Source organism: Motacilla alba, chromosome 26, assembly GCF_015832195.1.
Source record: "Motacilla alba alba isolate MOTALB_02 chromosome 26, Motacilla_alba_V1.0_pri, whole genome shotgun sequence".
NCBI lineage: Eukaryota > Metazoa > Chordata > Aves > Passeriformes > Motacillidae > Motacilla > Motacilla alba.
The window spans coordinates 4897341-4910448 of record NC_052041.1 but is presented as its reverse complement, the minus strand read 5'-3'; the positions used below and the strand labels follow the sequence as shown (position 1 = coordinate 4910448).

General features: G+C 58.5%; 1 protein-coding gene across 6 annotated transcripts; it reads left to right on the top strand.

Moving 5' to 3' along the window:
• The first annotated feature begins 1625 nt into the window (after positions 1–1625).
• TULP1 (TUB like protein 1) lies at positions 1626–11660 on the top strand. 6 transcript variants are annotated; one of them, XM_038162635.1, is made up of 14 exons: positions 1626–1845; positions 2816–2861; positions 4296–4404; positions 4498–4647; positions 5141–5272; positions 5506–5610; positions 5713–5847; positions 6042–6121; positions 6345–6515; positions 6855–6967; positions 7447–7555; positions 7751–7849; positions 8130–8301; positions 9077–11660. In XM_038162635.1, exons 1-14 carry the CDS (start codon positions 1799–1801, stop codon positions 9208–9210), a joined length of 1602 nt encoding a protein of 533 aa, XP_038018563.1. In that variant the 5' UTR covers positions 1626–1798; the 3' UTR covers positions 9211–11660. The 6 variants fall into 6 exon arrangements, with proteins under 6 accessions (XP_038018563.1, XP_038018561.1, XP_038018560.1 ...); XM_038162633.1 differs by having other exon boundaries at positions 6030–6121; XM_038162632.1 differs by having other exon boundaries at positions 6027–6121.
• Positions 11661–13108: the final 1448 nt, after the last annotated feature.

Sequence of the window (13108 nt, the reverse complement as noted above, 5' to 3'; positions counted from 1 at the left end):
ACTCTTCCTCTGGATCCTGCTCGGCAGATGGGGTGGCTGTGGGGAGGATGGCTGGGTGCTCCTGGGGGGGAGATGTCCCAGCAGTTGAGGAATTATTGGAGCTGCTGCTGCCCCTTTTTATCAGTGCCATTGTTCCCTGGAGAGCCACTGAAGGGCCAGCAATCCTTGCTCTGGGAGTGCCTGGCTGGGGAATGCTCTTTGGGGATCTCAGCTGTTTTTCCAGCCTGGGAGGTTTATCCTTATGCTTTTTTCCCCCCCATCCCTGGTGTATTATTTTGGGAGGGGCCTTCCTGAGGGTCAGCTGAGTGGGTGGAGGAGTCATTTGTGCCCCTTGAGTGGGGAGAGAAGAGAAAGCTGAGCCAGTGGGGTATCAGGACTGCCCACCCCTCTCTTATACCCCCCTCCACAATCTTGGCAGACTAAGCCAGATTTGGGTAAAATTCCTCTTCTCTAGTCCCATCAGGTGGTACCTGAAGCATCATTTCTCAGTGGCACAGCGTCCACGTGGCTGCTCCAGCTGCTCATCCAGCTCCTGGCTTTTCTACCACCATGGGATGCACCTCCCTGGAGGCTGCTGCGAGGCCCAGGGCCTCTGCAAAACGTGGGCTTCTCATTTTTTCTTGCAGAGCAAAAAAGTCCTTCTGGGGGCAGCCCAAGCCACATTTTCCATAGGAAATAATCTCAACAGGAAAAAAAGAAAGAAAAACCAAAAAAAACCCCAAACAAAAAATAAACCAACAAAAAACAAACAAACAAACAAACCCCCAAAAAACCCCAAGTTGCTTTGCAGTTTTTGGGCTTGCTCCCCGTTTTTAAGCAGATTTTTGGTTTGTTTTGGCTTGGTGCTTTTCTGTCCCTCGGAAGAGAAATTGAACTCGCGTGGGTGATGAGGTTTAGAGATGAAAGGGAAACCAGGAGGGTTTTGTAAGGAGGATTAAGAAGCTCCCGGTGCTGGTGCAGTGCTCAAATGCCATCTAGTGGCACCAAGCACGGGCTGGGGGTTTTGGGGGAGCCGTGGTGGGCTGGGCAAGGCCAAGGGTCCGGTGGGGACACTGGGGACACTGGGGACACTTGGCTTGTCTGGCTTTGCAGCCCAACACCATCCATGGGGGCCTCTGAGGAGGAACACCAAGAGTTAAGTGGTGTAACGAGGAGGTGAGACATGAGCAGGAGATTATGAAACACATCCAAAGAGACCTCGGGACGTGGGACAGGGGTCAGGGCAGAGCGGTGCTCAGCACAGAAACCCTTAGCACTGCCCAGAGCAGGAATGCTGCCTTCCCCTGCATGGGCTTTCCACGCACAGCTCACACAAAACAGCCCAAATCCTGCTCTTCGTTCACCCAGGAGACATTTTTGGGTGAAAAACAAAGATACCCAGGGAGGATAACCCTAAACACGGCCAGAGAGCCACTGGCTGTGCTGTGCCAGGGCCCCCAACCAGCCAGGGGGGACCCTGTGCACCCCAAAAAGGGCTGGGGTCTGCCTGACCCCCTGCATTCCTGCAGGGCCCCCTTTTCCTGTGCTTACCCCCTGCCAGCTGCTCTCCTGGCAAGCCTTCCTGCCAGCCCCTGAAATCCTATTAACCGAGTTTCAGGAGAAATAAAGTTAATCGCCTCCTCCACCTGCTCTTCCTCCTTTCCCTTCTCCTCCTCCCACCACAGAGATCGCGGAGGCGGCCGAGCCGGGGCTGCGAGGCCGCTCTGGCTCCCGGGGCTGGCACTGACCCCATGGCCCTGGGCTGCTAGGGGCTGCAGGGCAGGGCAGGACCGAGCCGAGCCGAGCCGAGCCGGGAGCGATGCCGCTGCAGACCGAGATCCTGCGAGAGGTCTGGGCTGCCGACAGGTCGGTGCCAGGGGCAGGGTGGGTGATGTGGGGTGGGTGATGTGGGGTGGGTGATGTGGGGTGGGATCCGCGGGGTGGATCTGCAGGGTGGGATCTGTGGGGTGGGTGATGTGGGGTGGATGATGTGAGGTGGGAAGATGCGCAGGACGCGATTTGCAGGGTGGGTGATGTAGGGTGGGATCTGCTGGGTGGGATCTGTGGGGTGGGATTTGCAGGGTGGGTGATGTGGAGTGGGATCCACAGTGTGGAATCTGTGGGGTGGGATCTGCTGGGTGGGATCCGTGGGGTGGATCCACAGCGTGAGATCTGTGGGGTGTGATTTGCAGGGTGGGATCCACAGTGTGGGATCTGTGGGGTGTGATTTGCAGGGTGGGATCTGCTGGGTGGGGATCCATGGGGTGGATCCACAGCGTGGGATCTGTGGGGTGTGATTTGCAGGGTGGGATCCAGAGGGTGGGATCCACAGCATGGGATCTGTGGGGTGTGATTTGCAGGGTGGGATCCAGAGGGTGGGATCCACAGCATGGGATCTGTGGGGTGTGATTTGCAGGGTGGGATCCACGGGGTGGGATCCCTGGCGTGGGTGATGTTCTGGGCATCCCCACAGGATTCCCCTCTCCTCCCTTCTCTCCTCCTGTTTTCAATTCCAGTGCAGTTTGCTGAGCAGTTTCATCACGGTGTTGTTTCTTTGGGGGTTGGTGGGATGATGCTCATTCACTTACAGAGAGGAAAAGTTTGTTGGATGGGGATCCCCAAATTAAGCTCCTTGCCGAGGCAGAGCCTGTCCTGTGCTCCTGGTTAGGAAGGATGGTGTCAGGCAAGCTCGGCCCAGTTGGGACAGGGGAAAATGCTGTTAGAACCAAATGAAAGACTGACCTTTCCCCCTTTACCAAAAATCGGGGCAATCTCATGCCCCCAGGGTCTGTGGAGGGCTGGAAGCCCTCACCCTTTTGGTTTCTGTGCCCCACAGCCCCAGTGAAGAGCCGGGGAGCCCCCAGCAGCACAAGCCCAAACAGGTGAGAAAAAATCCTTCCCCTCCATCCCACGTGCCACCATCCCCTGCCATGGGATGTCCCCAAGGGCTGGGGACATCAGAGACCCTCAAACCCTAGAGTCCACACCTCGGCCTATTGGGGTGCTGCAGCCTGTGAGGGCATGAGATTTTTGGGAACCGTCTCCAGGGCAGGTGGGTAGAGAAAATTCCACAGCCCTCCCTTCTTTGTGCATCCTTCTGAACCCCCCCTACCCCGTCACTTTGAAGCAGCCCATGAGGAGGGTTCCTAGTTCTTAGATAACAATTTAATTAAGCCCCTCAGTTAAGCTGTAAACTGTGACTCACTTTCCCCAGGCCGTGACCCTGAAAGCCAGAACCCCCTTCCGTGCCTTTCAGAACAGCCCCCAGGTGCCCCCCAGCCCTGGAAGGGTCTCAGCAGCAATTTCATCCACCACCCCATTTCATTTTTAATCAGCAGCTCCTCCTTGAAGGGCTTTGTTAAGTAAGGGAGTGGTTGCCCACCCCACAGCTGCTTAAGGGATTAGGGGGTGCAAAGGAGATTTTCTGTGTGAGCTCATGACACGGAAGAAAGCAGCAGTTCCCAGCTCCACCATGGAGCCCCCAGCTCCCCCTCCCCAAATTCACAGTCCTGGGATCCCACTGGGATCCATCAGGATCCCACTTTTTGCAAAACATCTTCACACACCACCCCGGAGCGTGTGGGAGAAGCGAAACCCCTGCAAGGGGGAAGATGCTCTGTCGGGCAGTGGAAGCCTTGGTGCAGCTGGATTTGCTGAGATCACTTTCTGAGAGCCCTGAGCTGACACCCAGTCCCCAAATACCTCCTGCCCAGAGCCAGGTGCTGACCCACATGCTCTGTATTTGGTAAATCTGGGTTATTTATAGCCCCAGCTCGCCGGGATTAGGTGTGCTGTGCCTAATCCTCCCGCTTCCCTGCTCCTGCTGACCTCCTTGCCATCCGCAGGAGCCTCTTGGGGGTGTGAGAGGAGATGGAGGTGAGAGTCCAGGCTGTCTGCCCCTCCCTGTGTCCCAGCTCAGGTACCCGGCGTGGCCACCAGTGCCCAGAGTGGCTCCCAGCCAGGGTCCCCACGGTCACGGTGTGATTTGTCCCTCTGTGCTGACACAGTGTCACAGCAGCACCACCATCACATCCCTCACCTCCCGGGCTGTCCCAGGGCAGGTTCTGTCTGTCTGCTAACAGACCTTTCTGTTTTCCTCCCTCTGCTTCCTCGGGGGCTGCCCCACGGTAAGTCACACTTGAGAGGTGCCAGTGTGTCCCTGTCCCAGAGCGCGTCCCCTGCTCCCGTGCTGGGCCAGGGGAAAGCCCGGCTGTATTTCTGAAAGGGACCCAGTGCTGACTGAGCAGGGGTTGCCCGCTAAAGGGAAAAGGTGTTTAAGGCTGGCACCACCTCTGCAGCACCGTCCATGAGGGCAGAAGCTGAAGAAGAAGAGGCAGGAGCCTGGGCTGGAGCCCGAGGCCAAACCCCGGCGGCCGCGGGTGAAGAAGCCGAGTGAGGCAGAGGAGGCTCCAGCCCCGGCCCTGGGTGAGCACAGATCCCCCACAGCCCCCACGGAAAGGGGGGAATGGGGCGCCCCGTTCTCCAACTGAGGCACTCCCCATCTCTTGAAACGCGCAGGGGTGAAGAAGGTGAGGAAGAAGAAGGAGGAGAAGGGGGAGGAGGAGAGCGACAAGGACCCCTCCTCCAAATTCACCAAGGAGCCTCGGAAGAAGAAGGAAAGCCTGGCTCCCCGCTCCCAAGTGCCCAAGGGCTCCAAGAAGCCACAAGGTGCGGGGACAACACCCACCCCTCTGCAGCGACTCGCTCGTGTCACCTCGTGTCACCTCGTGTCCCCCTGTACCCGGTCCCGATAGCGCCGTGGGTGCTCCCAGTGCCTGCTGGGGCTCTGCTGGGGCTCTGCTCATCCCCGGCAGAGCTTTTTGGCCTAAAACCCAGCTACGGACCCGGGACAAACAGGGGTGTGGCGGGGCAGCTGCGCTCCTTGCCTTGGTCGGGACTGGTATCGAGGGGACAGCGGGCAGAGGGGGGTGACACGCTCCCTGGGTAGGTGGCACTGATGTCTCCGGACACTTCTCCGGGGCGAGAAGCGGCTCGGCTGGGCTGGGCTGGGCTGCGGCCGCGAGAGAGCGCTGTGGCCGCGGGGACACGGCCCCCGGAGCCCGGCCACCACCCCGGGGGGACAGCAGGAGCTGCCGAGCCGCCCAGGGATGGCATCTCCTCGCTGGGGGTCCCCGCTGATGCCGCCGTCACCTCTGGGCAGAGCCGGCGGAGGATGAGGATGATGAGGAAGAGGAAGAAGAGGTGGAGAATAAAAACCCGCCAAAAAAGCTCAAGAAGAAGGTTCCCAAAGAGACCCTCTCAGGCGGGGGGGAGAAGAAGCTGAAGCCGAAGGGTGAGTGCCCAGGGGACAGGGACGGCTTAAGCCCAGCTCTGGGATCTGTCCTTGCTGGGACGAGGGAAGTGCCTTCACTGTCCCGGGGGGCTGCAGAGCCATCGCCCCCTCCCCAAGCGATCTCCCCCCAGCTCAGCCCTTTCTGCTGCTCCGACCCTGTCCCCTCCTTGTCCCCATCACTGCCCATTCCCATCCCCCTGGCCGGCCGCTCATCAGCTCCTCTGTCCCAGCAGAAGACAAGAGTGACCCTGACAGCAAAGCCAAATCTGCCAAAAGCACCAAGAAGGAGCCGATGTCCATGTTCCAGGTGAAGAAGGAGAAGAAAAGCAAGAAGAAAGGTATGGGACGAGCAAGAGGAGGTGGCAGCCAGTCCTGCTGCCTGATGGCATCACCCTGAGCCACCCAGTGTTGTGTGACCGTGTCCCCCGTGTCCCTCACAGCCGCCACCAGCAGTGATGAGGAGGACGATTCCGACTCCAGCACCAAACCCATTAGGTCAGAGAAGAAGAAAAACCCAGCATCCCTCTTTCAGACTGGTGGGGACCCCCCAAAAGAGAAAAAATCCAAAAAGAAAGGTGAGAGCCCGGCTCCGGAGGGTGGTGGGCTCTGGTGGGGCTTCTGGGGGTACAGAGAGCTTGGCCATGGAAAGGGGGTTACAGTCATTGATGCTGGCACAGGTCTGTGCTGAGCTTGATTTTGGGGCTCAGTAGAGTCAGGATCTTCTCCCTTCTGTGCCCCTGCTTGTTCCTGAAAGCAGTTCCTCCCAAAGGGGCTGAGAGTGAGGAGGAGACCCCAGAGACCCTGCAGAAAAACTCCAACAAGAAGGGGAAAGCAAAGAAGTCAAAGAAGGTACAAAAGACCCCTCAGAACCATGGGGGACCCCTCAGGGTGGGGGAAGAGCAGCTCTTCCCCTCAGGGCAGGTCAGGAGGTTTGCAGCATCGCCCAGTGGGAGCCACCAGAGTGTCCCCAAAGCCACCAGCTGCAGAGCCCAGGGGGGATGGATAGCAAGGAGCAATTAGCTGGGGAGGGAGGGGGGCTCTGGGGTCACCATCCCCTCTCATGCTGCAGCAGAAGGAGGAGAGGCCCCCGTCCCCTGTCATCGAGGTGGACAACCTGGAGGAGTTTGTGCTGCAGCCGGCGCCGCAGGGCGTGACCGTCAAGTGCCGGGTGACACGGGACAAGAAGGGCATGGACCGGGGGCTCTACCCCACCTATTACCTTCACCTGGACAATGACAAGAAGGTGACTTGGGCTGGGGGCATGGAGACCCCTAGGGCCCTGCAGCCATCACAGAGAGCACCCTCAGGGTTTGGGGGGACGCTCGCCCCATCCCCCTGTGCTGGTGCGTCCTGAACGAGGCTGCTCCCCTCTCCTGCAGCTCCTGTGGGTGGTGTCTGGCAGGATGAGCTAACAGAGGCTGGAGAGCCGTGCTAAAGCTGGGCTGGGCACAGCCCCTCCTGCCCTGTAATGCGGACAGTATTTTGGGGATCATCTTCATGACTTGCTCAAGGTCATGGCTGTGACTTTTTGGTGATGGCAGTGACAATGTCCCGTTCCCACACGGTCCCACTGCTCTACCAGGTGTTCCTCCTCGCTGGGAGAAAGCGCAAGAAGAGCAAAACCTCCAACTACCTCATCTCCATCGACCCCACTGACCTGTCACGGGGTGGAGAGAACTTCATTGGGAAGCTGAGGTAGGAGCAGAGCTGGCACCCCAGTTTGGTGGCACCCCGTTTCTGCAGCACCCTCTTCCCACTCCATGACTTACAGGCTATGGCTGGCGCAGACAGGAGGTTAAATTCAGCATTTCCCACTGCCGTGTCTGACCTGAGGAGTGGTGGGGGGCTGAGAGGGGAAAACAAGCTTGGCCGGTTCCTCCCAGCAGACAGGTCACAGCTAGAAAAGGCACCTGGCAAGTCCCAGCCCGCACTGCCAGCAGCCACACAGCAATGCTGGGGGTCCCCGTGGTGGCAGCACCCTATCACACCCCAAATTAGGAGTTCCTTGAACTCAAGAAAATCTCTGGAGAGTGGGAAGCTCGGCAGAGCTCGGGGAGCAGCACCGGGGGTTTGCAGCCAGACCAAAACCAAGGCTGTGCTTGGAGAGAGGTCATGGAGGGGGCAGAGGGGACTCGGTGGCCGCAGCCACGGCCACGTCCCACCCTTGGCTGCAGATCCAACCTGATGGGTACGAGGTTCACCGTGTTCGACAACGGCGCCAACCCCGACAGGGCCAACGCTGACTGGTCCAACGTGCGGCAGGAGCTCTCGGCCGTGGTCTACGTAAGAGCAGCCACACAGGGAGCCCCTTCCCGCCTCTCCCGGGCAGGGAGAGAGGGGTTCCCACCCTGCACCCCTTCACTGGGGCTTGCAGACATGTGGGATGGGCTGGAGCCACCCCTGAGCTCTCATTCAGCCCCCACGAGAGGCTGTGACCCGCGGTGGTTGCTGGTTTTAAGGACAGGGTTTCTCTTGCAGGAGACCAACGTTCTGGGGTTCAAAGGCCCCCGGAAGATGACTGTCATCATCCCTGGGATGAATGCTGACTGTGAGAGGGTGCCCATCCGGCCCCGGAATGTAAGTCAGCAGCCAGACTGGGAGAAACGCCTTGGGAGCTGGGGCTGCTGGGCACCACCTTGGATTTTGCCCATCTTGGGGCACGGAGAGGCTTTCAGGTGTCCCTGAATTTCAAGGTGTTCCTGGGAGGTGGGAGACACGGTGTCTGGTTTTTCCTCCACGATAGATCTCATTTCCAGCTGAGTACTGCTACAGAGCATCCCCCGGGATGCCACGGGAGGTGGCAGGGCTCTGGAGGGGTCACCCCAACTCTGCTCCCCTCCCTCTTGGCCCTCCCCAGGATAACGACGGCCTCCTGATGCGATGGCAGAACAGGAACATGGACAACGTGATCGAGCTGCACAACAAAGCCCCGGTGTGGAACGACGAGACCCAGTCCTACGTCCTCAATTTCCATGGCCGGGTCACCCACGCCTCCGTCAAAAACTTCCAGATCGTGCACAGCAGTGACCGTAAGCTGGGCCAGGGGGTGGGGTGGAGGAGCTCTGCCTCATGAGCTGGCCCCAGCACCCTCTGTTTTTGTTGAAGTTCAGTTTTTTCACGCTCTGGAGTCGTGCCTGCCTTTGCTGGAGCTGGGATGAAGGCAGACAGGGACTCCCTGCAGGAGCTGCCCGTGGGCCCTGGCGCTGGCAGGGGCAGCGTGTGGGGCTCGTGTTGCCAGGCAGATTTAGGGCAAGGACAGATCCTTTGGGGTGCTGAGCCCCCATCACACTCCAGCCCAGAGCACTGTCCCCAGCACACACCCCACACTGCTGGCAGGCTCACCCCGGGGTGCGCTGTGCCTCAGGGACAGTCCCTAGGGGTGGCAGCAGCTCTGCCTGGATGCGGCTGCTCGTCACCTGTCTGGCGCAGTCAGAAGCCCTTGGCCTCCGGGGTGTTGGGTTACGGGACAGAAAAAGCCTCTTGAGGGCCCCTGGTTATTTTTACAGATTTCCTGTCACCCGCCCTCAGCAGCAGCGATCCCACGCTCGGGGGGGTGGGGTGAGTGTGGTCCCTGTCCCTTGGGGGGCTGTGGCACCCAGGAAGGGGGGTGCTGGAGGGAAAATGATGCTTTTTGGTGATCGGTGCTGCAGTACGGCACAGGAGTCACGGGCTGAGCTGGGGTGGGGGTGCGTGGGCAGCTTCTTTCGGCCGCTGCCGCGTGGGCTCGCTGGGGAAAGGCAGGCAGGGTGCACAGGTGGCATGTGCCACAGGTGACAGCCCGGTGGCTCGCCCTCTCTCCCGCAGCTGACTACATCGTGATGCAGTTTGGGCGTGTGGCAGATGACGCCTTCACCATGGACTACAACTACCCCCTGTGCGCCGTGCAGGCCTTCGCCATCGCCCTCTCCAGCTTCGACGGGAAGCTGGCCTGCGAGTAGCACCTGCACCGGGACCACCGGGGCTGCCAGGACCACCAGGACCACCAGGGCTGCCTGCCAGTGCCCCGAGGATGCTCCTGCTGCATCCCTGTCCTGTTCCGCTCCCTGCACTTCCACCTCCTTGCAGTCACGGCTCTTCCTGGGGTGGTTCGAGGCACCTGGTGCCCACTGAGTGCTGTGGGATGCTCGCCCAGCTGCAGCCACCCTGCCTCTCCAGGCAAATTCCGGGCAAATCGCTGGGCTGGGGGGATGGCAGAGCCTGGCTGGAGGAATATTCACATTCAGCAGATGAGGCTGACTGCACTCCCTATCTCATCCCTTTGGACTTGGATCCTGGAAACTCATCCACCCTCCACCAGCTTTTTTTTTGTTGGGTTTTTTTGGGGCTTTTGTCTGGTTTTGTTTGTTTGTTTTTGGGGGTTGTTTCTTTGTTAGGGTTTATGCTCAGTGTCCCAGTGAAAAAGGGGGTAGGTGGTCTCCTCACTTTGTGTTTCCTCATCCCTGCCCACCCGCAGGTGGGCTCTGCCTAAGCTCCCAGCTAAAGCCCCCATCCCGGCTCGTTGCCCACCAGGCACAAAGCCCCTCTTTTGCCCCATTTTGCCCTGGTGTGAGTGGATGGCTGGCGCCCAAGGCGTGTTTGTACCCACTGCATCTCACCTCACTGCCCAGAAATTGCTGGGGATTTGGGTCCCTAAGAGGCAGCCTGGCACCGGCAGCGCACAGGCACGTGCCGAGGGGTGACAGTGCCAGCAGAGGAGGGCTGGCAGGCACGTGAGGCAGAGCTGGCGTTGCTGGCAGGTGGCCCAGCTGGGTCAGTGCTGCCAGGAGAGACCTGGAAGAGAAAACTCAGGGTGCACCAGGAAGCAGTGGAGTGACTCATGAGGTGTGGTGCGGTGCTGAGTCACGCTCAGCACCCGGACGGGCCCTGCTGAGCTCCCCGTGCCCTCAACCCTCGCTGCCCCCTCGCTCTGTGATGCCCCTCCAGACCTCACGTGCCCCAGGTGTCCCCACAGCTGCCTCACTGGTGCTCTCTGCTCATGAGAGGTGGGAGACAGAAGGTGCCATCCCCTGTCTCAGGCTGGTGGGGAGATGCTGAAGAGAGGCAGCTCGCTGGGAGCAGGACAGCTCATGCCCAGAGTTTCACCAGTTATGGTGTGAGGATTTGGCTGCACGAACAAATCTGATTAATTCAGTGGTTAGAAAAATGGGGACATGCCAAGGAGCCCTGAAATGCCATCCTCAGCTCTCTGGTGCTGTTTCTCACCCGCTCAGCTCACACACTGACTCCAGCACCGTGTGGGATTCCCTTCCCAGGACACAAAGGGGTTGTTCCCCCGTTCTGGGGGATGATATGAGCCCCTCAAGTCAATGCAGCTGAGAGGCAGCTGCAGCAGAAAGGCTGAGGAGCAGATGGATGAGATGGATGCGATTGTGCAAGAGGGATGCTCATCCTCTCTGGGCCGTGTCACAATATCACCGTGGGCTGAGCCTGGAGCGTGGAGCTGAGGACAGATGACAGTGACAGGGGGACCATGACCTGCTGGACCACTGGTGAACATCTGCCCCAGTGGCTTTGCGGATGGGAGCGGGGATCTTCCCCAGCTGCATGAGCTGGGCTTCATGATTCTTGGGCAGATGCTCGTGGTGGGGCAGGCAGAGATGGACAGCTTGGGGACAAGCCAGCCCGCGTGGGACATCATCCGTTACCCACCCAGCGAGCTCAGAGAACATCTTGTGAGCTAAAGGCAGAACCAGCCACAGCAGTTCGGGGCCAGCGTCCCTGACGAGGTATGGCCAGCAAATGTGGGGAAAGCAAGAGCTTTCTGCCCAAATCCAGCCACAAGCCCAACATCTGTTTGAAATCGGGACGAGCTCAGCTAACGGTTGAGCTAATGCTTGTCCCCGTTTCCTCCAGTGCAAGGAGAAAAGAAGCAGCTGGGTAAGAGAGGGGTTTGGGCTCCCCACGTTCTGGCTGCTGTTATCCCAGCTGCTCCCCAGGTTGATTCTCCCTCCCCTCACCCAAAACGTTTCCATTTTCCATTTGCCCACCGTTGCTTGCAAACCCTTCAGGTTGCCTGGCCTGTCGCCCGTGGCAGAGTGCAATCCCTGTCACGGGTGTCCCTCGCAGTGTCACCCAACGTCGGAGCAGCCACGGCTCCAGCCGCCCACCCGAAATCCCTTTCACAAACCCTCTAACGCAAACCAACTGCGGCAGAAGAAACAAACGAAAACAATTTAATAGGGAGATGGATCCTCGGGCCCTTTGTTTGCGCTGGCTGTTAACACCAGAGGAGATGAGGGATGGAAGCAGTTGAAATGTGTATCTGCCTTGGCCGGCGGAAAGTGTGACGGATGCGCCGGCAGGCCAATGGCTGAGGATGCCGGGGTGTGCGTGGGTGTGAAAGGAATGCTTGCTGCAAGAAAAGATATAAAAAAAAAAGAAGAAGAAAGAGCCTTATCAATGGTGTTTGAGTCCAAAGTGTGTGTATTCCTGAAAGGGTTTCCTCAGTCCCCAGGGATGATGTTTTCCCTGCAGTGGGAGACTTTGAGGTTTCTGAAGGTTTGTTTTAGGGGGGCTGGCTTTGGGCTGGTGCTGTAGGTGTGGATTTAACCCCACAAAGTGCTCGTGCAGGGGCACAAGCGTGGCCAGTGGCCAGAGGCGACTGTCGTCAGCTCCTCAAGGGAACCTCCTGGGAAATGAGTTTTATTTTTGCAGAGGTGCTTATAAGGCAAAGGGGAGGAAAAAAACAAGGCCCCACCTAGCTGCTGAGCAGCGCATCCCAGCCAGGAGCAGTGTCCCTGCAGTGCTGGTGGCTCTCGCCGTGGTTCATCCCCATCCTGTCCTGATGAGTGCAAAGATGCTGGTGCAGGGCTGAGCAGGAAGGTGGGGACATAGGGGCTCTTCTCCAACCACTGGCTTCTCTCTCTTCTGCAGACCCCGGGGGTTTGGGGGGCTCCATGCACCCAGCTCTGAGCCCTGCTCTCCTGGGGGGGCTGGCAGATATTTCTGTGTGTCCCAGGAGGCAAATGCCCCACTGGGAAGGCAGCCTGAGGAGGGAAGGGCCGGTGCATCCTGGGGTGTGTGGGAGGGGAGACCAGCACTGGGAAACTCCTCGTCCAGCAGTGGAAGGGCTGGAGATGTTTGGTTCCCAGCGAGCTGCCACGGCCCCAGCCCTGGGGGATCTCTCTCCAGCTTTGAAGTGGCAGTACTTTAATTAATTAAAGAAGTGATTGCCATGAGGTGTTCTTCTCTTCCCTCCCCCTCCCCTTCTATTTATTTGGTGACATTTTTTAGGGGGAAAGGCAGACTGATGGCTGGTTAGCTCAGCTGTGGCTCTGCAGGATGGGCTCCTCGATGCAGCGAGCGACAGGCAGCAACGGGAAAGCCAATATTTTTCAACTGCCTTTTAAAAGGAGTAATTTTTTAATTAGTGAATCCATTCTGGAGAAGTGTCGGAGTTTTACAATGTTGTAGCTGTTCTTGGTGTGTTGCCTAGACTTGGATGTTCTGGCCATAAGAAAATATTATTTATGGCGTTGCAGCTTGCAGCTCTTTTATATTATAATTTGAGAAAGGAAGTTGCTGTTCCCACCAGTGGACAAAAAAATAGCAGAAACAAGGACTATGGACTTCTGAAGGAGGAAAATAAATAAAAATTAAGAGGCAGAATGGAAACAAACCACTGAGCCAGCCTTGAATCTTTGCACTCCTGAAGAAGCTCATCCCAGCATCGCTATCAGTGGTGCTGGACGCTGTGGCCAGACCCCTGCCCAAATGGCAAGGCCAGAGCAGCAGGGACCCCCTCAGCGCTCCCCTGCGCAGTGTCACATGTGTTCCTGAACATTTGTGGATCAGGGGTTTTATTCATGGGCTAATGCACACTTGTTTGCTCATGCC